The 25,710-nt window shown below is 37.5% G+C and overlaps 1 protein-coding gene and 1 long non-coding RNA gene across 5 annotated transcripts; both read left to right on the top strand.

Moving 5' to 3' along the window:
* Nucleotides 1–12,310: 12,310 nt before the first annotated feature.
* On the top strand, nt 12,311–14,899 carry LOC146683713 (uncharacterized). 2 transcript variants are annotated; one of them, XR_014917629.1, is made up of 4 exons: nt 12,311–12,562; nt 12,854–12,993; nt 13,712–13,739; nt 14,169–14,899. It is a non-coding gene; the product is annotated as an uncharacterized LOC146683713 (long non-coding RNA). The 2 variants fall into 2 exon arrangements; XR_014917628.1 differs by lacking the exon at nt 12,311–12,562 and having other exon boundaries at nt 12,821–12,993; nt 14,169–14,841.
* A 760-nt stretch (nt 14,900–15,659) lies between these two features.
* LOC146683712 (uncharacterized) lies at nt 15,660–25,389 on the top strand. 3 transcript variants are annotated; one of them, XR_014917455.1, is made up of 3 exons: nt 15,660–22,100; nt 23,655–23,771; nt 23,888–25,389. XR_014917455.1 is itself a non-coding variant. In XM_085445803.1 (2 exons), exons 1-2 carry the CDS (start codon nt 15,729–15,731, stop codon nt 23,673–23,675), a joined length of 6,393 nt encoding a protein of 2,130 aa, XP_085301929.1. In that variant the 5' UTR covers nt 15,660–15,728; the 3' UTR covers nt 23,676–25,389. The 3 variants fall into 3 exon arrangements, 1 of the variants encoding a protein (XP_085301929.1); XR_014917456.1 differs by having other exon boundaries at nt 23,655–23,991; nt 24,094–25,389; XM_085445803.1 differs by having other exon boundaries at nt 23,655–25,389.
* The last annotated feature ends 321 nt before the right edge of the window (nt 25,390–25,710 follow it).

Below are 25,710 nucleotides of genomic sequence, written 5' to 3'. Positions count from 1 at the left end.
TTAATTTTATTCAACTTTATTCAACAAAAATTTCCCATGTATTTCAATGGGGAGACCCTTCAAATTCTCATTCAACTTACTCATTTTTAAACTCTTACTACTTCCACATACATTGACATAGAGCCACCATTCAAACTTTAAAACGAAGACAAGACATTCAACTATTCAACTTGTATTTATCTTTTCAATATCTATTATACTTTTTCTTCAGTTCCAGTTTAAGTTTCATGATGTTTTTTCACCCGTTTCAAAATTTATAATGGGTGTGTATGGGACGGAATGTTGGGGCTAGAGTGAGGCAGCTCAACTGCTAGAGTGAGAGGAGCAAAAAAATTAATCTTAAAATCTTTTTTAAAACTGCTGCTGTGTCCGCAGCGTTTGCTCTACAGGTATGATTTTACCCTCAAAACGTAGCCATCGCTGTCCTCTTTCATCCAATGTGTTTACTATTGTACTAGGTGTTATGGTTCTTTCATAAATGTCACCAATGCACAGCCTCCTCCCTCCAACTCTTCCATAGACTCTAATGTTAAAATGGCTCAGAAGGTTCGTTTGAAAATCAGAAGAGCATGGTGTCTTTCCACTGTCACCATGTCCATATAATAAACTCCACAGGCATGAAAACTGAGAATTAGGTAGACTAGACATTGCTGTCGCTCACGGTGAAAGAATTTTGTCAATACGACTTTTACTTTTCATTTGGGAGCGATTTGTTTCGGCCTGACTTTTCTGTTCATTTTAAGCAGCAAAAGTGAGGCGCATGTCTGTGTGCGTGTGTATGGAGCCATTGGGTGCGGTCACTATAGCAACCAGGCTCACACCTGCCTGCTTAACGAGCTCTCTCTCTCACTCTGCCAAGATTCATCTTAAACACTTCTCTTTCAACTGCTGCTGTGTCCACAGTGTTACAGCCATCATTTTACCCTCAAAACGTTGTTCTCTTTCCAACATCTTGTCTTTCAAAGCTCAGAGATGTAAACTTTTTAAACTGTGTGGATCCAAGTGGAGGGATCACATTTTAGTCATTCAGTGATTCAAAGAATGACCTTTTAATATTCATTCAGATGTTTTCTGACTCTAAATGTTCCTTTCTCATTTCTTAGGGTTTTCTAATTTACAATTAAAACATTTTCAGCTTTTTTCCAACTTCTTCTGTCTAACCTTCAGCTTTTAGCAGTTCAGCACTTTTGTTTTCAGGTTAAATTCTGACTTTTTTTTTTATCTCATTCAAAATTTTTAACTCAAAATTCAGCAATTAATTCATTTCAGTCCATACATTCAGATTCAAGCATTCACACTGCAGTTTCTTCAGAAAATGCACTTTCTAGTTATTATTAGTGTGAATGCTTGAAAAGCATTCACAGTATTGTTATTCGAATCTTTATTGTGTGGATGCTTTAAGCATCCACACTATTGAGTTCCTGTTTCTCTTTATTCTTTATTATTGTGTGGATGCTTTAAGCATCCACACTATTGAGTTCCTGTTTCTCTTTATTCTTTATTATTATTATTATTATTATTCTAGTTGCTTCCGTACACTTTTCGCCGTTTAACTACTTCCACAATTTTCAGCCGATTTTCACCATTCAAATTTTAAACTATTCTGCTATTTTTGCTCTTTCCTGCTACGATTTTTGCTATTTTTAACTATTATACTTTTTAAAATATTCCACTTTTTTCCTTTAATTTGTCCCATTGAAATGAATGGGAAACTTCTGCAATTCTGCTAAAATTTGCTTGTTTTTGAAACTTAACTACTTCCTCATATTTTCACCTAGAACAACCATTCAAATTTTAAAATGTTCACAAATTATTGGGCTATTCAGGTATGATTCAGCTTTTTCAAATCTTCTACTGTTTTACTTTTATGCCTCTTAAAGTTTTGAGTTGCAAAATTGTGATTTTTCACAAAATACATGCGTTGTTATGGTTGCTATGCTCTTGGCTTCCAGTGTGTCACTGAAGGTTTTGCAGTCTTCTCTTCATGTCCGAACAACTGTTTGCTACTTGCTCAATTTTCACTCAACTTCCACAAATTATACATCAAAACGTAGGTATTTTTGCTGGCTTTCAGAAAATGTCACTATCATTGTTGTGGGATTTATAGAATTTTTGCAAATCTCCTCAGACCAACACAAGGTCTCAAAACTCTCCATATAAAGTCAATGGAGAGCTTGTTCAAAATCATCGCTGGATTTCTGTAATGAGAGGCATATTCGAATCGTCATATCTCCTTAACGAAGCGACTTTAAGACATGAGGCTTGTCCCCGAATATCTTCAGACACCCCTGACGCTCACAATTCAAGAATTTCTTTCTCACCTATTACCGTTCTGAAATGAGTTGGACTTGTTTGAGGGTAGGAAATTCGTCCTTCGCTCAGATTTCTTCAGATTTAAAACTCTGGAAATGAACCACTTTTTTCTCTCGTCATAACTTTTTTTTGGATTTCCACAGAGACCTGAAAATTTCCATGACTGTTCACCAAAGCCTGCTGTCTCTTACGGTGAAAGAATGATATCGATACTCAAAATAGATTTCAAGTTACAAAGCGTTGTTTGAGGGCAAGTCAAGGCAGTTTTTGCTTCGCTCTACTCAGTTATGGTGCATTAGAAGTCAAATATCTTTAATAATTCATATTTTAATGATAAATTGTAAACACTGGAAGATTCCCCCATCTCTTCTGAACAAAACGGTGTAAGAATGACCGCTCTAGCCCCTACGGTTTGGAAATTATGGTCATTTGTTTGAGGGGAGTCCTCACTATGAGAAATAGGCTGCAATAATCCTGTGCCTCTCTGTGCTGCGTGTGTAAAAAGAGGCACATGTTTTGGCGGGAAAAAGTACACAGGCTCTCTGATTGGTGGATTCAAATTCAGCAGCTCCCAGGCTGACCTAGAAACTTACTTCTCTCTCCCTGTGCATTTTTTTGCTGATTTTTTCATTTAACAAGTATATTTGAGGGACCCTCAGCATGTTCAGCATTTTTTCAGCTGTCCATTTTGCTTTTCCAATTTTTCTGTTTAACTTATTACTATTGTGCTAAATAATACTATTTCTGCTATTTTATAAGATTTGTGCCTAATATAGTATTTCTGCTAAATTACAATATTTCTGCTTTTTATACTATTTGTGCTAAAACATAGTATTTCTACTAAATGTAGTATTTATGCTTAATCATACTATTTCTGCTTTTTATGGGATTTGTGCCTAATATAGTATTTCTGCTTTTTATAGGATTTTTGCTCAAACATAGTATTTCTACTAAATGTAGTGTTTATGCTTAATCATCCTATTTCTGCTTTTTATAGGATTTGTGCTTAATATAGTATTTCTGCTAAATTATAGTATTTCTGCTTTTTATAGTATTTGTGCTAAAACATAGTATTTCTACCAAATGTAGTATTTATGCTTAATCATAGTATTTCTATATATTTCTGCCAGGTCCCCAGGCAGCCAATCCTCTGTGAGGACTGAGAAATTCAAATTTTCAAATCAGGGCCTGCACGGCTTCCCAGCCAATCATATATGTGTCCTGAGGCATTCAAATTTGCATATTGGGGCCTTCATGGCTTCTAAGCCAGCCAATCATATCTGAGGGCTGAGGAATTCAAATCCACAAATCAGGGCCTGCACAGCTTCCCAGCCAGCCAATCATGTATGTGGGCTCCAGGTATTCAAATTTGCATATTGGGGAATTCGTGGCTTCTAAGTCAACAAGTCATCCATGTCATATATCTCTAAAAATTCATATTTTAATGATAAATTGTCAACACTTGAAGATTCCCCCATCTCTTCTGAACAAAACGGTGTAAGAATGACCGCTCTAGCCCCTATGGTTAGGAAATTATGGTCATTTGTTTGAGGGGAATCCTCACTATGTGAAATAAACTGAAAGAAGCAGGTCTATGTCTCTGTGCTGCGTGTGTAAAAAGATGCACCTGTTTTGGCGGGAAAACGTAAACAGCCTCTCTGATTGGTGGATTCAAATTCAGCAGCTCCCAGGCTGACCTAGAAACTTACTTCTCTCTCCCTGTGTGTGTGTGTGTGTGTGTGTGTGTGTGTGTGTGTGTGTGTGTGTGTGTGTGTGTGTGTTTAGTGGGAGAGAGAGGACCCGCCCTTATTTGACAGCATGTCATTGTAGGATTTAAATTGAACATAGTTAGACTGGTTGACTGGATTAGAGCCTGTGTTTGTGTGTCCCTCTGTGCATTTGTGTTTCAATAAGTTATTACTATTCTGCTAAATCATAGTATTTCTGGTACTTTTCGGTACTTGTGCTAAATACAGTATTTCTGCTAAATCATACTATTTCTGCTTTTCATAGGATTTATGCCTAATATAGTATTTCTGCTAAATTATAGTATTTCTGCTTTTTATAGGATTTGTGCCTAACATAGTATTTCTGCTAAATTATAGTATTTCTGCTTTTTATAGGATTTGTGCCTAACATAGTATTTCTGCTAAATTATAGTATTTCTGCTTTTTATACTATTTGTTCTAAATTATAGTATTTCTGCTTTTTATAGGATTTGTGCTTAATATAGTATTTCTGCTAAATTATAGTTTTTCTTCTTTTTATAATATTTGTGCTAAAACATAGTATTTCTACTAAATGTAGTATTTATGCTTAATAATAGTATTTCTATATATTTCTGCCAGGTCCCCAGGCAGCCAATCCTCTGTGAGGACTGAGACATTCAAATTTTCAAATCAGGGCCTGCACAGTTTCCCAGCCAATCAAATAAGTGTCCTGAGGCATTCAAATTTGCATATTGGGGCCTTCATGGCTTCTAAGCCAGCCAATCATATCTGAGGGCTGAGGAATTCAAATCCACAAATCAGGGCCTGCACGGCTTCCCAGCCAGCCAATCACATATGTGGTCTCAGGCATTCAAATTTGCATATTGGGGAATTCGTGGCTTCTAAGTCAACAAGTCATCCATGTCATATATCTCTAAAAATTCATATTTTAATGATAAATTGTCAACACTTGAAGATTCCCCCATCTCTTCTGAACAAAACGGTGTAAGAATGACCGTTCTAGCCCCTACGGTTAGGAAATTACGGTCATTTGTTTGAGGGGAGTCGTCACTATGAGAAATAGACTGCAAAAATCCTGTGTCTCTCTGTGCTGCTGCGTGTGTAAACAGATGCACCTGTTTTGGAGGGAAAAGTGCACAGCCTCTCTGATTGGTGGATTCAAATTCACCAGCTCCCAGGCTGACCTAGAAACTTACTTCTCTCTCCCTGTGTGTGTGTGTGTGTGTGTGTATGTGACAGAGAGAGAGAGAGAGAGAGAGAGAGAGAGAGAGAGAGAGAGAGAGAGAGAGAGAGAGAGAGGCTTTTAATGGGATGATCTCATTCTAAGATTTAAATTCAATATATTTAGACTGGTTGACTGAATTGGATCTTGTGTGTGGGTCTCTCTGTGCATGTGTGTTTCCTCATGTTTACATATTTGTGATTGTGTGGCTGTAATAATTTTTTTTGCAGATTTTTGTCATTTAACAAGTATATTTGAGGGACCCTCAGCATGTTCAGCATTTTTTCAGCTGTCCATTTTGCTTTTCCAATTTTTCTGTTTAACTTATTACTATTGTGCTAAATCATACTATTTCTGCTATTTTATAAGATTTGTGCTTAATATACTATTTCTGCTTTTATAGGATTTGTGCTTAATATGGTATTTCTGCTAAATGTAGTATTTATGCTTAATCATACTATTTCTGCTTTTCATAGTATTTGTGCTTAATATAGTATTTCTGCTAAATTTAGTATTTCTGATTAATTATAGTTTTTCTACTAAATCATAGTACAGTATTTCTGCTTTTTATGGGATTTGTGCTAAAACAAAGTATTTCTACTAAATGTAGTATTTGTGCTTAATCATACCATTTCTGCTTTTTATAAGATTTGTGCTTAATATAGTATTTCTGCTAAATTATAGTATTTCTGCCAAATTATAATATTTGTGCTAAAACATAGTCTCAATTTAAAATTACAATATTCATAGTTCATCACAGTGTCTCTGGTAAATCACAATATTTCTGCTCTGTTGTACTATTTTTCTAAATCATAGTGTTTCTGTAATGTTTAAGTATTTTTGGCTAAATATATTCTTTCTGTTATCTTATACTATTTCTCCTAAATTCTTGTATTTTTGAGAAGTTATCATGTTTCTGGTAAGTTACAATATTTCTGCTAAATTCTGCTATGCTATTGTATTTCTGCCAAGTATTATGTTTCCTCTAAGATATTGCAGTTCTGCTAAGTTATTCCATTTTAGCAAACTTCTTTTGCTTCTGCAAAGTTTTTACAATTTCTGCAACTTTTCAGCTTTTTCAGCTACTTTTTGCATACAGCTTCAGCTTTAAAGCATCCACACTGCATTTTCGCAGGAAATGCAAATTTTTCTAGTTATTATTATTATTATTCTAGTTGCTTCCGTACACTTTTCGCCGTTTAACTACTTCCACAATTTTCAGCCGATTTTCACCGTTCAAATTTTAAACTATTCTGCTATTTTTGCTCTTTCCTGCTACGATTTTTGCTATTTTTAACTATTATACTTTTTAAAATATTCCACTTTTTTCCTTTAATTTGTCCCATTGAAATGAATGGGAAACTTCTGCAATTCTGCTAAAATTTGCTTGTTTTTGAAACTTAACTACTTCCTCATATTTTCACCTAGAACAACCATTCAAATTTTAAAATGTTCACAAATTATTGGGCTATTCAGGTATGATTCAGCTTTTTCAAATCTTCTACTGTTTTACTTTTATGCCTCTTAAAGTTTTGAGTTGCAAAATTGTGATTTTTCACAAAATACATGCGTTGTTATGGTTGCTATGCTCTTGGCTTCCAGTGTGTCACTGAAGGTTTTGCAGTCTTCTCTTCATGTCCGAACAACTGTTTGCTACTTGCTCAATTTTCACTCAACTTCCACAAATTATACATCAAAACGTAGGTATTTTTGCTGGCTTTCAGAAAATGTCACCATCATTGTTGTGGGATTTATAGAATTTTTGCAAATCTCCTCAGACTAACACAAGGTCAGAAAACTCTCCATATAAAGTGAATGGAGAGCTTGTTCAAAATCACCGCTGGATTTCTGTAATGAGAGGCATATTCGAATCGTCATATCTCCTTAACGAAGCAAAGTTAAGACATGAGGCTTGTCCCCGAATATCTTCAGACACCCCTGACGCTCACAATTCAAGAATTTCTTTCTCACCTATTACCGTTCTGAAATGAGTTGGACTTGTTTGAGGGTAGGAAATTCGTCCTTCGCTCAGATTTCTTCAGATTTCAAACTGTGGAAATGAACCACTTTTTTCTCTCGTCATAACTTTTTGTTGGATTTCCACAGAGACCTGAAAATTTCCATGATTGTTCACCAAAGCCTGCTGTCTCTTACGGTGAAAGAATGATATCGATACTCCAAATAGATTTCGAGTTAGAAAGCGTTGTTTGAGGGCAAGTCAAGGCAGTTTTTGCTTCGCTCTACTCAGTTATGGTGCATTACAAGTCAAATATCTTTAATAATTCATATTTTAATGATAAATTGTAAACACTGGAAGATTCCCCCATCTCTTCTGAACAAAACGGTGTAAGAATGACCGCTCTAGCCACTACGGTTTGGAAATTATGGTCATTTGTTTGAGGGGAGTCCTCACTATGAGAAATAGGCTGCAATAATCCTGTGCCTCTCTGTGCTGCCTGTGTAAAAAGAGGCACATGTTTTGGCGGGAAAAAGTACACAGGCTCTCTGATTGGTGGATTCAAATTCAGCAGCTCCCAGGCTGACCTAGAAACTTACTTCTCTCTCCCTGTGCATTTTTTTGCTGATTTTTTCATTTAACAAGTATATTTGAGGGACCCTCAGCATGTTCAGCATTTTTTCAGCTGTCCATTTTGCTTTTCCAATTTTTCTGTTTAACTTATTACTATTGTGCTAAATAATACTATTTCTGCTATTTTATAAGATTTGTGCCTAATATAGTATTTCTGCTAAATTACAATATTTCTGCTTTTTATACTATTTGTGCTAAAACATAGTATTTCTACTAAATGTAGTATTTATGCTTAATCATACTATTTCTGCTTTTTATGGGATTTGTGCCTAATATAGTATTTCTGCTTTTTATAGGATTTTTGCTCAAACATAGTATTTCTACTAAATGTAGTGTTTATGCTTAATCATCCTATTTCTGCTTTTTATAGGATTTGTGCTTAATATAGTATTTCTGCTTTTTATAGTATTTGTGCTAAAACATAGTATTTCTACTAAATGTAGTATTTATGCTTAATGATAGTATTTCTATATATTTCTGCCAGGTCCCCAGGCAGCCAATCCTCTGTGAGGACTGAGAAATTCAAATTTTCAAATCAGGGCCTGCACGGCTTCCCAGCCAATCATATATGTGTCCTGAGGCATTCAAATTTGCATATTGGGGCCTTCATGGCTTCTAAGCCAGCCAATCATATCTGAGGGCTGAGGAATTCAAATCCACAAATCAGGGCCTGCACAGCTTCCCAGCCAGCCAATCATGTATGTGGGCTCCAGGTATTCAAATTTGCATATTGGGGAATTCGTGGCTTCTAAGTCAACAAGTCATCCATGTCATATATCTCTAAAAATTCATATTTTAATGATAAATTGTCAACACTTGAAGATTCCCCCATCTCTTCTGAACAAAACGGTGTAAGAATGACCGCTCTAGCCCCTATGGTTAGGAAATTATGGTCATTTGTTTGAGGGGAATCCTCACTATGTGAAATAAACTGAAAGAAGCAGGTCTATGTCTCTGTGCTGCGTGTGTAAAAAGATGCACCTGTTTTGGCGGGAAAACGTAAACAGCCTCTCTGATTGGTGGATTCAAATTCAGCAGCTCCCAGGCTGACCTAGAAACTTAGTCCTCTCTCCCTGTGTGTGTGTGTGTGTGTGTGTGTGTGTGTGTGTGTGTGTGTGTGTGTGTGTGTGTGTGTGTTTAGTGGGAGAGAGAGGACCCTGCCCTTATTTGACAGCATGTCATTGTAGGATTTAAATTGAACATAGTTAGACTGGTTGACTGGATTAGAGCCTGTGTTTGTGTGTCCCTCTGTGCATTTGTGTTTCAATAAGTTATTACTATTCTGCTAAATCATAGTATTTCTGGTACTTTTCGGTACTTGTGCTAAATACAGTATTTCTGCTAAATCATACTATTTCTGCTTTTCATAGGATTTATGCCTAATATAGTATTTCTGCTAAATTATAGTATTTCTGCTTTTTATAGGATTTGTGCCTAACATAGTATTTCTGCTAAATTATAGTATTTCTGCTTTTTATAGGATTTGTGCCTAACATAGTATTTCTGCTAAATTATAGTATTTCTGCTTTTTATACTATTTGTTCTAAATTATAGTATTTCTGCTTTTTATAGGATTTGTGCTTAATATAGTATTTCTGCTAAATTATAGTTTTTCTTCTTTTTATAATATTTGTGCTAAAACATAGTATTTCTACTAAATGTAGTATTTATGCTTAATAATAGTATTTCTATATATTTCTGCCAGGTCCCCAGGCAGCCAATCCTCTGTGAGGACTGAGACATTCAAATTTTCAAATCAGGGCCTGCACAGTTTCCCAGCCAATCAAATAAGTGTCCTGAGGCATTCAAATTTGCATATTGGGGCCTTCGTGGCTTCTAAGCCAGCCAATTATATCTGAGGGCTGAGGAATTCAAATCCACAAATCAGGGCCTGCACGGCTTCCCAGCCAGCCAATCACATATGTGGTCTCAGGCATTCAAATTTGCATATTGGGGAATTCGTGGCTTCTAAGTCAACAAGTCATCCATGTCATATATCTCTAAAAATTCATATTTTAATATTAAATTGTCAACACTTGAAGATTCCCCCATCTCTTCTGAACAAAACGGTGTAAGAATGACCGTTCTAGCCCCTACGGTTAGGAAATTACGGTCATTTGTTTGAGGGGAGTCGTCACTATGAGAAATAGACTGCAAAAATCCTGTGTCTCTCTGTGCTGCTGCGTGTGTAAACAGATGCACCTGTTTTGGTGGGGAAAAGTGCACAGCCTCTCTGATTGGTGGATTCAAATTCACCAGCTCCCAGGCTGACCTAGAAACTTACTTCTCTCTCCCTGTGTGTGTGTGTGTGTGTGTGTGTGTGTGTTTGTGTGTGTGTGTGTGTGTGTGACAGAGAGAGAGAGAGAGAGAGAGAGAGAGAGAAAGGCTTTTAATGGGATGATCTCATTCTAAGATTTAAATTCAATATATTTAGACTGGTTGACTGAATTGGATCTTGTGTGTGGGTCTCTCTGTGCATGTGTGTTTCCTCATGTGTACATATTTGTGATTGTGTGGCTGTATTAAATTTTTTTGCAGATTTTTGTCATTTAACAAGTATATTTGAGGGACCCTCAGCATGTTCAGCATTTTTTCAGCTGTCCATTTTGCTTTTCCAATTTTTCTGTTTAACTTATTACTATTGTGCTAAATCATACTATTTCTGCTACTTTATAAGATTTGTGCTTAATATACTATTTCTGCTTTTATAGGATTTGTGCTTAATATAGTATTTCTGCTAAATGTAGTATTTATGCTTAATCATACTATTTCTGCTTTTCATAGTATTTGTGCTTAATATAGTATTTCTGCTAAATTTAGTATTTCTGATTAATTATAGTTTTTCTACTAAATCATAGTACAGTATTTCTGCTTTTTATGGGATTTGTGCTAAAACAAAGTATTTCTACTAAATGTAGTATTTGTGCTTAATCATACCATTTCTGCTTTTTATAGGATTTGTGCTTAATATAGTATTTCTGCTAAATTATAGTATTTCTGCCAAATTATAATATTTGTGCTAAAACATAGTCTTAATTTAAAATTACAATATTCATAGTTCATCACAGTGTCTCTGGTAAATCACAATATTTCTGCTCTGTTGTACTATTTTTCTAAATCATAGTGTTTCTGTAATGTTTAAGTATTTTTGGCTAAATATATTCTTTCTGTTATCTTATACTATTTCTCCTAAATTCTTGTATTTTTGAGAAGTTATCATGTTTCTGGTAAGTTACAATATTTCTGCTAAATTCTGCTATGCTATTGTATTTCTGCCAAGTATTATGTTTCCTCTAAGATATTGCAGTTCTGCTAAGTTATTCCATTTTAGCAAACTTCTTTTGCTTCTGCAAAGTTTTTACAATTTCTGCAACTTTTCAGCTTTTTCAGCTACTTTTTGCATACAGCTTCAGCTTTAAGCATCCACACTGCATTTTCGCAGGAAATGCAAATTTTTCTAGTTATTATTATTATTATATTTTATCTATTCCGTACGTTTTTTGTAATCCTACTCCTTCAAAACCGTTCAACTTAGAAAAACCATTCAAACACCGTTAGATTCCTATTCTTTTGGACAACACTGCTTCTATTTTTCATATTTTTAACATTTATATTTTTAATTTTATTCAACTTTATTCAACAAAAATTTCCCAAAATTTCCCATGTATTTCAATGGGGAGACCCTTCAAATTCTCATTCAACTTATTCATTTTTAAACTCTTACTACTTCCACATACATTGACATAGAGCCACCATTCAAACTTTAAAACGAAGACAAGACATTCAACTATTCAACTTGTATTTATCTTTTCAATATCTATTATACTTTTTCTTCAGTTCCAGTTTAAGTTTCATGATGTTTTTTCACCCGTTTCAAAATTTATAATGGGTGTGTATGGGACGGAATGTTGGGGCTAGAGTGAGACAGCTCAACTGCTAGAGTGAGAGGAGCAAAAAAATTAATCTTAAAATCTTTTTTAAAACTGCTGCTGTGTCCACAGCGTTTGCTCTACAGGTATGATTTTACCCTCAAAACGTAGCCATGGCTGTCCTCTTTCATCCAATGTGTTTACTATTGTCCTAGGTGTTACGGTTCTTTCATAAATGTCACCAATGCACAGCCTCCTCCTTCCAACTCTTCCATAGACTCTAATGTTAAAATGGCTCAGAAGGTTCGTTTGAAAATCAGAAGAGCATGGTGTCTTTACACTGTCACCACGTCCATATAATAAACTCCACAGGCATGAAAACTGAGAATTTGGTAGACTAGAAGCTGCTGTCGCTCACGGTGAAAGAATTTTGTCAATACGACTTGTACTTTTAATTTGGGAACGATTTGTTTCGGCCTGACTTTTCTGTTCATTTTAAGCAGCAAAAGTGAGGCGCATGTCTGTGTCGTGTGTATGGAGCCATTGTCACTATAGCAACCAGGCTCACACCTGCCTGCTTAACGAGCTCTCTCTCACTCTGCCAAGGTTAAACCTAAAAATGTTAGATTGTAGTAAGATTAACTTTTTCAAAAGTACAATAAGACAGATTTGACAGGGTTTTGCCACAGATTAATAGTTTGTCACTAGTTAGTATATGCCAACTAAGTAGAGCATTGTGATTGGCACAAAGGTTTTTCAGATCTGGGCAGTTGGAGTCAGTTGATGACTTCAAAATCATCCTTTCTGACTGGATAATTAAAGCTCTCAGCATCTATCGGTCTGTAGTTAATTTCCCCAGCTTTTAACTAACGTTTCACTAACCTAATCTCATTTAATGTCTCTGTTTATAGTCTGTATAGTTTATCTCCCCACGAATACACTCAAAGTAGTCTTAAAATAAAACCCACAAAACAGTTCAAGATTTAATACTTTTTATTTGCTCATTTAATGCCAGTTGCCCTGTTTTTCTGTATGTCACTCATTCGCTTATACTTGGGCAAAAAGGACCAATTTTTACACTAGTATAGTGTATTTTTTCCCTCTATCTCTCTATGTCTGTCACACACAGAGACCAACACACAGACATGTATATGCTCATTATTGCTGTTCAAACTGATGGTCAAATTTCCAAGCACCACCTGAACGCCTCATCTGTTTTTAACCTATCACTGGACCAACTGTCGTCATTCCGCTTTGCTCTCTGCTGTGGTAAGTACAGTACACTCAGTACTGCAGTGTTTTATTTTTATGATGGAAAAAATACATGTTTGACATTTAAACTCACATATCAAGTCCAACAGAGTTAAAAACAATTCAAAGAAGAAAGAAAGAAAAAAGAATAACCTTCGCTATCATTTATATACGTTTATTACGTTTTGCTGTTAGCAGCAGTGCTAACGCTAGCTTCAATGCTAATGCTAGCAACAATGCTAACGCTAGCTATAGTGCTAACACTAGCCTTAGCAGTTGTTAACTGACAAAAATAATATTCCTGTGATATTTCTTGCTGGTCAGTGAGACAAAAGTAAGAAATTAGCTTTATTATTGCCATTGTGGCTCAGTTTTAACAGTAAGAGTGCTAGCGCTAGCAGCATTGCTAATGCTAGCTGCAATGCTAACGCTAGCTGCAATGCTAACGCTAGCTGCAATGCTAACACTAACTGAAGTGCTAATGCTAGCCGGAATGCTAGCGCTAGCAGCAATGCTAAGGCTAGTAACAGTCTAACAGTAGCCTTACATAAGTGGCAATACTTCAGTTAACTAGTTTGAATTGTAAAATGACTGCTGTATCAGTTGGTGTGCTATATTACTCTATAATTACCCTGCTGACTAGAAGTTCAGTGTATCATGTCGTGTGGGCTTTGTATTTCTGTTAGTCTGATAACACTGTACAGACAACTAACGTATTATTTCTTGTTTCTTTCAGGAACCTGACTGACACTGTGCTTTGCCTGGTAGGTGTGCACATACTGTAAGAGAAGTAGACCAAAATAAAAAAATTATATGACTAATATAAGCTGTAAAGTGATGGGTTCAAACTTTGTGCTAGACCTTTTAAACACAATTTTATAATAAATACACATAAGTGCAGCTTAACAATTGGGCTAAAATATTTTTTTCGTACATTTTTGTAGTCACACTACATGTGATTAATTAATGATTCACTCAATCATATTTGTATTTAAAAATATTATTGCTGAATTTAATTAAATATTTATTCTTTTAAAAAGTGCCCAATTATGCAACTTTTTGCACATGGCAGCCGACAACAGTTTAGCTTGAATATTTGTTTTGTCCTTTTGCAGTAGTCACATTTAGTTCATACAATTACCATGTGATATAATTTTAATAAAATTATTTTTTTTTTCTTGTTTTTTGTTCAGAGTGTGTAGAAGAAGAAGAACAAGGACCAGATCTCCAGTCTTCTCTCTCACATCCCAACCCCCCAACCCCTCTATCCTCTGTCCTGCTCCACCTATTGTCTCTGCCTTCTTTCCATCTGTATTTCACTCTGTGGTTTGTGAGAAATTTTGCCAAACCAACAATCCTTTTGCGGTTTGATTTAAAGCCGTGTCTCTCCTGCTCTGTCTGTTCTCTCTGCTAAATTTTCTCTCTACCTGTTTTTCACTCTTGGCTTGCTGCTGAAAAACGCCAAGCCAACAAAGCAATAAAGAGTGCATATTTTGCCTCAACCTATGAACAAACTGAACAAACAAAGAAAAATCTGCGGTTTGATTTAAAGCCGTGTCTCTCCTGCTCTGTCTGTTCTCACTGCTAAATTTTCTCTCTACCTGTTTTTCACTCTTGGCTTGCTGCTGAAAAACGCCAAGCCATTAAAGCAATAAAGAGTGCATATATTGCCTCTACCTGAGAACAAACTGAACAAAGAAAACTAATTCACGGTTTGATTGTGATTTCCCAGCCGTGTCTCTCCTGCTCTGCCTGTTCTCTCTTCTAAATTTTCTCTCTACCTGTTTTTCACTCTTGGCTTGCTGCTGAAAAATGCCAAGCCAATAAAGAGAGTGCATAATATTCTCTCAACTGAAGAACAAACTGTCAAACGAAAGACAACTGTTTAAGACAAATAAAAACTGAAATATAAAAACAAAGACAACATCTCCTGGTGTGTGCCACTCTTATCTTGTGAACATATTTTCTAAAGACTAAGAAACACTTGCAGGTGTGTGAAAATGCCAAGGAAGCAGAAAAAGTCACAAGCTGCAAAACAACGCTGGAAAAAGTTTCATGAGTTTCACAAAGTACCAACATGTGAACAAGCTGAGTTTGATTTTCCTCAGAGCTCTGCAGAAGACAGTGTGTCTACAAAGACCAATTCTGACAGTGTCAAACAGGCAGGTCAACATGTTCCTGCACATGTACAACAGGTATCTTATGCTGATGCTGTAAAGAGTGGACTGCAGCATAAAGTTAATGAACAACATGAGGTGTCAAGTGCCCCACAGGTGGGTTATGCTGACTTTTTGAAAAGAGGCTGTCACAGTGATGTGGCAGGACCATCTCATGCAGAAAGAGTGAACCTTGAAAACCAGCCCTCTGTTATACATGTCTGTGCATCTCGCAGCCAGGCTCATCCTAAATATGGAGACTCCAGAAACAAGCAGTGCACATGTAACTCACTCACATTTCTTGCTTTCCTTCATGAGAATGAAAACATGACTACAGCTGACCTTAATCTGATCTTGGATAAAGGTGATGTGATGTACAAAGAGGCCAAGAAAAGATTTCCTAAAAATATTCATTTGGCAACCGATGAGCTGCCAGACAAAGTTGATGCTCGCTGGTCTATGTATGATGTCGACATGACACAGCCTTCCCGGTATGGGACATTTGAAGAACCTCCAGATGAAGCAGTAGATACCTTTCTCAGCTTAGAAGCAGGACTGAGCTGCCTGTTGTCAGATGTGCAGTATGCCTTATTGATTATGAGTGGATTGTGTATCGCAGTGTTCAGATCCACATCAGGCAAATATGGTTTCTTTGATCCACACTCCAGAACACCCAGTGGTCTTCCTCTATTACTACAGTCACGTAATCGTGGTACAGCTGTGATGCTGAAATTCACACTCCTCAGTGACATGATTAAGAGGATCCAAGATTCTTATGAAATGATGGAGATATCACCCTCTTGTAACTATGAACTGAAGCCTGTGCAGTTCTACAGTATGAGCACAGTCAACCTGAGTGATACTATCACAGACACAGTCTGCAGACCAACAGCTGCCACTGCTGTGGCATCTACTCACTCTGATACAACTGTTGATGAAGCAAACTCCTCTACTCCAAGGAGAAACACAACGACTGATCTGACTGAGAACATCTTTTGTCAAATGTCCATTTGTACGCCACCGGTGAAACAAAAAGAAGTTCACGTGACTCAGTTCACATCATATGAAGATCAGAATGAACCTCCTAATATACCAACTGAAGAACTATGCAGTGAATTAAGTTTCCTTCCATCAAGTGATGCTTTTTCATGTCAATCAAATGCTGCCATAACAAATGTTGCTGCCTGTGACCTTTCTGATATAGTTTTACAAAAACTGAAAAAAGTTAATAAACAACAAAGGCACAAAATGAAAAGAAGATTAATGGCATCAGAGAAACCCAGAAATCAGAGAAAAGAAAACCAAAAAAGGAGAGAACAACAAAAGTATGCTTCAAATAAAGATTACAAAGAAAAGAAAAAATCTTGCGCAAGCGAGACATATAAAAACAATCCTGAAGTTAGACAAAAACAACAACAGTATATGAAAAGACGTTACTGTGAAAATGATGAATTCAGAAAGAAACAACAACAATATATTAAAAGACGCTACTGTGAGAACGATGAATTCAGAAAGAAACAACAACAATATATTAAAAGACGCTACTGTGAGAACGATGAATTCAGAAAGAAACAACAACAATATATTAAAAGACGCTACTGTGAGAACGATGAATTCAGAAAGAAACAACAACAATATATTAAAAGACGCTACTGTGACAATGCTGAATTTAGACAAAAACAAAAAAACTATATCACTAAAAGGTATCAAGAAAACCCTGAATTCAGAGAGAGACAGAGATCTCGAGTGACTCAGCGTTATGCACGTGACAATGCATTCAGAGTAAGACACAGACAACTAATGAAACAACTAATGCGAGACAGGTATCAAAGTAATCTTGCATTCAGGATTATGCACAACATGAGATGTGCAATGAAAATAAAAAGGAAATACAGATGGGTGAACAGACAAACCCAAGAGAGTGACAACAGTGTGATCAACGAGGCCATATCTGTGTTCAAATCACAAATCAAAGCTGGACCATCATACCCATGTACTGTATGCTTCAAGGCTTCATTTCCAAACCAAGTGCGACCCTGCACAAGGTCAAAGTATGTCAAAAACCCACATGTAGTTGCAACATGTTTGACAGGAAAGTTTGTTCATGTTTGTGATGAAAACTGCAGAAATGAGCAGTGCAAAGTGCCTGATGAGAGAAAGAGAGAGTGGATATGTCACACCTGCCACGATCATCTTAAAAATGGATCCATGCCAGCACTTGCTGTTGCCAATAAGTTGGATCTTGCTGATATTCCAGCTGAACTTTCTGATCTCAACATACTGGAGAGACATCTCATAGCCAAGTGCATACCATTTGCCAAGATCATTCCTCTTCCCAAAGGCAGACAAAGAGCAATTAGAGGAAATGTGGTCTGTGTCCCATCAGAGGTACAGGAAACTGTTGAAACACTACCTCGATTGAGAATTAATTCTCAGGTGATCAGAGTGAAACTGAAGAGACGCTTGTCTTACAAAGGTCATCAGCTGTTTCAGACTGTAAGCTGGTCTAAACTTGTTCAAGCACTGCATAAACTCAAGCAGATTCATCCACAGTATAAGGATGTGAGCATCAGAGATGATGCTGAGCTGTGTGATCCAACTCTTCCTGATGAAGATGATGAGGATGATGATGATGAAAACATGAATGAGGACGATTATGATGAGGCTGATTTAATGGAAATTGACAGCTGTGAGAAAAATGCACTGAGTGAAGCACAAAATATAAATGAACAGGACATTGACATGTTACCCTGTGATGGTGAACAATCGCATGAACAGATGAGAGATGATTCAGAGCAAGCAGATGGACTGACTAATGGTGGTTTTGCACTCGAGTCCTGTTTGCAGCCCCCTGATGTGGCTGAGGAGATATTATGTTTCAGTGAAGGAATCTACTCTGTTGCTCCTGCAGAGAGAAACAATCCAATAAGTTTTTTCAAAACACCTAAACTGGAGGCCATGGCCTTCCCTGTGCAGTTTCCTACAGGCCAAAACACACTTGATGAAAGAAGGCTGATCAAAGTATCCCCCAGTGGGTATTTCAAATCAAGACTTTTCTGCATTGATGATCGTTTTGCCAAAGACACAAACTATTTATTCTTTGCACAGTTTGTGACTGAAATACACTTGGCTACATCCAGCATGACAGTACAGTTAAGGAAGGCAAAGCCTCTGACCAGAGATGGTAGAAAAATAACCTCAGGCATGTTACAAGATAAACACGAGGTGGAGAAACTGGTGCGAAATAAAGATGCAGTGAGATTCATGCAGCCTCTGAGAGGAACCCCAGCCTATTGGGAGAAAACAACAAGAGATCTTTTTGCCATGATCAGACAGTTGGGAACTCCCACGTTCTTTTGCACATTTTCAGCTGCTGAAATGCGCTGGCCTGAAGTGATCGAGGCAATAACAAGGCAGCAAGGTGAACAAGTGAATTTTGAAGGACTCGACTGGTCAGCAAAGTGTGACATCCTGAGAAGCAATCCTGTCACAACAATGCGCATGTTTGACAAGAGAGTTGAAGCATTATTCAGAGATTTACTCTTATCTCCCGCAGAGCCACTTGGCAAAGTCATTGACTACTTTTACAGAGTTGAGTTTCAGCACAGAGGAAGCCCACACATACACTGCCTCCTGTGGGTAGAAGGTGCTCCTGTGTTTGAGGAGGATGATGAGCAAACTGTTCTTGATTTTATAAACAAATACATCACAGCTCAGCTGCCTGATCCACATAAACAACCTGAACTGTACAAAAAAGTAACAGAAGTGCAAAAACACAGTAAGAACCACACAAAGACGTGCTTTAGGAGTTTAAGCTCCGGGTGCCGTTTTGGTTTTCCCAAACCACCCTGCAATGAGACAATGATCACAAGACCCAGTGAGGATGATGCACTGGAAGTAGAAACGGCAAAGAACAAGCTCAGACCACTGAACCAGCTGCTGAATGAACCTGAAACTGCTTCCATGAGTTTAGAGCAGCTCTTGGAAAGATGCAAGTTGACACATGCAGAATATGAGAGATACCTGAATAAAATGAACATGAGGAGTACGATCATACTAAAGCGTGATCCAAAAGACTCTTGGATAAACGGCTATAATCCACATCTGCTTGAAGCCTGGAACAGTAATATCGACATAAGCTTTGTTTTAGATGCTTTTGGTGCTGCAAATTATTTAATGAAATATATATCAAAAAAAGAGGGCGGGCTATCTGAGTACCTGAAAACTGTCATTGAGAACTCCCATAAGGACAGTGTAAATGAGTGCGATGAAATGAGAGCCGTCATGCAGGCATATTCAAAGAAGCGAGAGATCAGTGCACAGGAGTGTGTTGCTCGTGCATGTGGTCTTCACATGAAGCAATGCTCACGTGCTGTAATATTCATTCCAACTGATGATAATCCTGTGAAAATGAGTCGTCCCCTGTCAGTTCTGGACAACACAACACCTGAGTCTTCCAATGTTTGGATGACATCTTTGAATGACAAATACAAAGCCAGACCTGAAACACCAGAGTATGAGGAGATGTGCATGGCAGACTTTGCTGCTACTTGCAGGATTGTCTATGGCCAACAGAAAAAAGGTAAAGATGTTTTGCCCCTTCTCAATGAGATGGGGTTTGTGCAAAGGCGCAAAAACAATAAGCCTGCTATCATCAGATTTCACCGCTGCTCACAAGAAAAACATCCAGAGCAATATTACGGAAGACTGCTTAAACTGTACCTTCCTCATCGTTCAGACCACGAACTGAAAACACCATCGTTGCCAACCTATCAGGCTTTCTATGGTGCTGGCTGTGTACAGCTACCAGGTACTGACCATCTTGAGTACGTGCAACACATTGTCAAAAGAAACAGAGAAAAATATGAGAAAAACAGTGAGGAGATCGAGAGCGCTGTTGAGGAATATGAGCAGAACAGAGGTGTGACTGACGAATGGTGTAATCTGGCACCTGAATCAGATCTCGTAAGGTTGCCACTTGTCGAACAAGAAAGAGAGCGAGACAATGAAAATGAACAGGAAGATGTGCCCGACTACAGCCGTCAGGCTGATGCTTCAACAGAAGTCAGAGCCATCAGGGAACCCCCTGCTATTGATCCCACATTGTTACGTCAGATGTTTCAGAATCTGAACAAGAAGCAAGCCTGCATATTTTATGCAGTTAGAGACTGGTGCATTAAAAGAGTCTGTGCTCTAAATCCAGAGCAGTTTTTCTTTTATATTAATGGTGGTGCTGGAACAGGAAAATCACATCTTATCAAATGCATCTACTCAGAAGCATCTAAGATACTGAGCAAAGTGCCCAGATATGCAGACGACGTTGACATATCAAAACCCACTGTCCTGTTAACTGCTTTCACTGGGACTGCAGCTTTTAACATTTCTGGAACAACACTGCATTCTCTTCTCAAGCTGCCTAGAAGCTTAAAACCTCCCATTCAGGGACTTGGCAATCAGCTGGATGAAGTCAGATCAGAACTTTTGAATGCTGAAATAATCGTCATTGACGAAGTGTCTATGGTGTCAAGACATCTGTTTGCATATGTAGATGCAAGACTCAAACAGATCAAAGGGACTCGGAGACCCTTTGGAGGCATGTCAGTCATTGCTGTCGGAGACTTCTATCAGCTACCCCCAGTGCGACAGTCTAAACCTCTCTGTGTGCACGACCCGTCTGAGATCGACCTGTGGCGGGAGCATTTTCAGATGATCACTCTGACTGAGATTATGCGTCAGAAAGATGATGTTGTCTTTGCAGAGATGCTGAACAGAATTCGTGTGAAAGGAAAGTTGGATGAGCTTTGCGAAGCAGATAGAAATTTGTTGTCACAGGCCATAACTGAACCAGCCCTTTGTCCAACTGATGCGTTGCACATTTTTGCAACTAATAAAGAAGTGGATGCACACAACTCTGCAACACTGGCTCTGCTCCACACTCATATCATTGACATCCATGCAGATGATTATAGAAAAGATCCTAGAACTGGCAGAATGGCACTTCAAGACAGACCATTGAAAGGAGGTAAAAACGAGTTACCAGACACACTGAAAGTTGCAGAAGGAGCTCGTGTCATGCTCACCAGAAACATTGACATACAAAATGGTTTGGTTAATGGAGCTTTTGGAATACTACTTAGAGTAGTTCACTCTGAAAACGACCAACACATCATCAAGCTTGGACTTAAAATGGATAATGAGAAATCTGGAAAGAATAACCGCACACCAGCAGACGACATGGTGTACATTGAGAGAGCAGAGGAGAATCTGAAGCAGAAAGGAGTGGTACGAAGACAGTTCCCAGTGAAGCTGGCCTTTGCATGTACAATACATAAGGTACAGGGTATGACAACTACATCAGCTGTTGTCTCTCTTAAGAGCATTTTTGAGCCCGGCATGGCCTACGTAGCTGTCAGTAGAGTGACGTCTCTCAGTGGACTGTATCTTCTTGATATGGAAGAGAAAAAAATATTCACCAACCCAGAAATCACTGCAGCGCTTGAGAACATGAGACAAGCCAACCTTGATGACATGATGCCTCTTCTACACGTGAGGCAAACCCTCAGCAGGTCAGAGGTTTTCACCATTGTTCATCATAATACAGAGGGACTGCCAGCTCACATTAATGACATCAAAAGTCACCATGAATTGTGTCTAGCAGATGTTTTGTGCCTAACAGAAACACACCTGCGGGGCTCTTTTGTCGCAGAGAGTCTCCACTTGGAAAATTACAATTTGTTCAAACGCAACAGACACCTGTCCTACACAAACTTTCCCCAGATGGCTAACAGAAGTGGTGGTGGAGTTGCTGTTTATGTGAAAAGTGACATTCAAGTGCATGAAAAACAGTACATCCATAATGTAACTGACCTTGAATTTCTGGCTTTAAAGGTTGAAGCACCAGTCAGTGCTCTGATTGCAGTTGTATACAGACCTCCAGACTACACTCTGAGGCCATTCCTGAAAAACCTGGTAAGCCTATTAGACTCATTGGAGATCATGGACTGTCATCCCATCATAGTTTGTGGTGATTTTAATGAGAATGTTTTATCCAGTGCAAACAAACCAATCCTGGAGCTGTTTGAGTCTAGGGGATACGCACAGGTCATCACTGCCCCTACCACAGAGAAGAACACACTGCTTGACCTAATTTTCATTTCTCAGTCAGATCGATGTCTCCATTCTGGAGTCATGAAGACATACCATAGTTACCATGACCCAGTATACTGTGTATTGTCCTGTGATGATTCATGATCTAGATCTTTGAATACAGTAAGTAATTTCTATATTTTTGAATGACTTAAGAAAGTAGAGCGATATTTAAAAGTTGACGCTCTGCATTGCAGTATAATGGTTGAATTGTTTACATAAAATACAATTACATGAATTAAGTAATGATGTCAGTAAAAGATGACAATTTTATTTATTACAGAAAATCTAAAATTCACTAACAGTAACCTATAAATGTCAGAAAAATCAAATATAGCAGTTTGAAACGAACAGTGTAGGCATATCCTCTCTGCAGCCAGGCTTCAACATCCTGCCAGGCTGCCCCAGTCTCACTGTGGCTGGGAGGGAGGGAGGGTGGACCAGAGGATTGCCTACACAACACATAAATGTTCAACAGCTTCTTCATTGTTTCTGAGAGAACAATAATGACTAAAGGTTGCTTTTTAAAAAAACAAACAAACAAACAAACAAACCTAATTACAGCAATAATGACAGTTAAGCCACTTTATGTGTGCCTCTATTTTGAAATACTATTTACAAAAATATTATTATTTTGGTTTGTTATAAACTTTAAACTTTTTCAAAAGTACACAATTATATTTTTGGACAAATTTTTCTATGAAACATAAATTTTTATGAGCTTTTATCATGTTTCTGGCCAGTGCAATCATCAGGGTGGGTCTGGGTTGATAACTGCACATTTCTGGCCAGAAATGTTTCAGCAGTGTTACATATGTAGTGCATATGTTACACTTGCTTTCTGTTACCAGCTGATACCCTACATTTGTATAGACATTTGATGGTGTGAGGTTGGGGAGTTGAGTGGGAGGGGGGGGGTGGGTACGGTGGGAGTTGAGGGGGGGGGGGTTTCCTTTCCTGTTAGGTTTCCTTTGTTTTTCTTTTTTTTTCTTTTTAAGAGAGACACAGTCCTCCTGTGTCTTCTCCAATCTTCACATGTAAAATCCAACAATGTGAAGCACATAGCAGCCAGAAACTGTAATGCCACAGATCAGAGAAACTTCATCATCACCATCTTCATCGCCATACGATCAGAGCGTGAGACTTCACATCTGGAGCACAGGAGAGATTCTGTGATAAGTCTTCCTTCTAGCTTGTCCCACAAGCAGTCGGTGAGATTTACTAACAACAAAAAGGGTTAATGACATTATTTCCATGAAAACATGTATTCATTCTTTGTGAAGTGTTTAAATTGTGTTTTCACTTGACCTTAGGAGTGTTAGAGTGTATTGTAATATCTGTACTCAGGTGTTTCCCTCTGTGATCCATCCCCTTCAGAGCCGAGACACTCAGGACTGAACAGACTGCATAGTTTCTGTGACTGAGCCTCCAAAACACCTTCTTTGAAACCACTCATGATAGAAGGGCTTCATATTTGCAGCAGCACTACTACAGGTATTCAGTTTATTACAGGATGTGTTTGTTTCTTAGGACCAGCTCTGAGTGCACACTACCTAACATATACACCTTTCTGTTTATTACAAACCAACTACTCTGGATCATACGGCCAGTTGGCAGGAATGTTGCTGCAGGAAAACATCCCTGGAGATCACCATCATTGTCAGACTGACTGTGCCTCCTCTGTGCAGTGTCAAGATCCTCCCTAAATGAGTGTGTAAGTTAACATTTTCATTATTTTATTCCCTTTGACAAGACAAGTATCACTGATATTTACATTTACAACTACATATTCCTGTTTTCTGCTCTTCTTTTAAAGTCCTCAGCTATCCTGCTTCTGTGCTGCTTGCCACACGTCAAACACTGGCCGGATGACAGGGAGGATCCACTCTGAAGTCACTGGACATGATGAGGATCATATGGGACTTCATAGTTTCACAGAAACGTTGTGCTCTGTGATTACAGGTTTTAAATGGACATAATGACTGCCTCTCTCTGATCAACAGGCTAAAGGATTGTTGTCATTGTTAGTGCTCTGTACAATGTATGCTTATTTAGTATTTCATCACAGAGAAAACCTTTATTTATTTAACATATTTTTATTTTGTTTTAATGTTGAATTAACTGTGGGTATTTTTTTAAGTGGGCACTCGGGATGTCATATGACCAGAAATGTGGTAACTGGAATTCAACGTTATGGAAGAAAAAATCTGCTAAGAACAAAACACACACAAAACCCCCCAAGAAAATTCAAATTCATTCCATGTAATCCAATCTAAAACATTTTAAACTGCTGAACAGCAACACAAACAGTGTTAAAAAACAGTGTTAACAGAAGGATTATGATGATTTTGTACCAAAGTTTCAGGTCACATGGCACACCTAGTGTGTAGTGTGGGGTATCAGCTGGTAAGTATAGGGTTTTTTTCATATTTGTGTACTTAGAGTTTAGATAGATAAAGCCTTGTGTATAATAATTAGTCATAACCACAACTCAAAGTCAGGGACTAACTAATTTTGGGACTTTGTGTCTGAGCCCAGGTTAAAACACTGTGTAAAAAAGCATTTAGTGGCATGGCTGAACAATGCTGTATTGATACTTATTTATCCATGTTCACAAAAAGGACTAATGTGTTTATTTGATTATTTGCACATGTTAAACTGTGTCACCACCTTAGGCTTTCATTTGAGTTTACTCAAAAATCTCTATACAGTTCTCTTTTACCACTGTGTGGACTCTGTTTACATTAAAACATAAAGAAGAATGAGTAATAAAAAGATGTGTAGACAGATTAAGTAGGACGATAGAAACAGCTGTTCAGCCATGTTCTAAGAAACCAACACAATTTAAAGGTTCAGGATTGTGGTTTTAAAAGTTGAATTTTCATGTATTTCATATCTTGCTTATTATTTTTTATTTAGTTATTTAATTTAGTTATTTTTATTTATTCTACTAGTCCTTTTCAGAAAGAAGCTGTAAAATATGACTTAAGAATTTTTTTTTATTTTCTATGACATACAAAACAAATTGATGTATGTAATACTATTAAACATGATATACACATGTGTATATGTCTGAAAAACATTATGCTGTATATTAAAGTTTGCATTTTCTCCAGAATTTTTGTTCATCTTTTAAGTTCATTTCAGTTAGAAGAATTTGAACTTTTAATATTCATTCAGAGATTTTCTGACTCTAAATTTTCTTTTGTCATTACTCATTTTTTTATTATTTACATTTTAAACATGTTTAGCTTTTTTCCAACTTCTTCTGTGTGAACATCAGCTTTCAAAAGTTCTGCACTTTTGTTTTCACTTTAAAAATTCTGTATTTTCCAGCTCATTCAGAATTTTTAACTTAACATTCAGTAATTAATTCATTTCAGTGCATACATTCAGATTCAAGCATTCACACTGCAGTTTCTTCAGAAAATGC

Source organism: Copadichromis virginalis, linkage group LG22 (genome assembly GCF_057382275.1).
Source record: "Copadichromis virginalis isolate Kocher_CV1m ecotype Utaka linkage group LG22, C_Virginalis_male_GT1.1, whole genome shotgun sequence".
Classification (NCBI taxonomy): Eukaryota; Metazoa; Chordata; class Actinopteri; order Cichliformes; family Cichlidae; genus Copadichromis; species Copadichromis virginalis.
This window is presented reverse-complemented; position numbering and strand designations above follow the sequence as displayed.

Bases quoted from the DNA above. Each gene is read 5' to 3' on its own strand.
- LOC146683712 (XM_085445803.1), top strand. From the start codon at position 15,729: ATGAGTGGATTGTGTATCGCAGTGTTCAGATCCACATCAGGCAAATAT. The intron at 22,101-23,654 runs GTAAGCCTATTA...CATCCCCTTCAG, and splicing joins GGCCATTCCTGAAAAACCTG to AGCCGAGACACTCAGGACTG.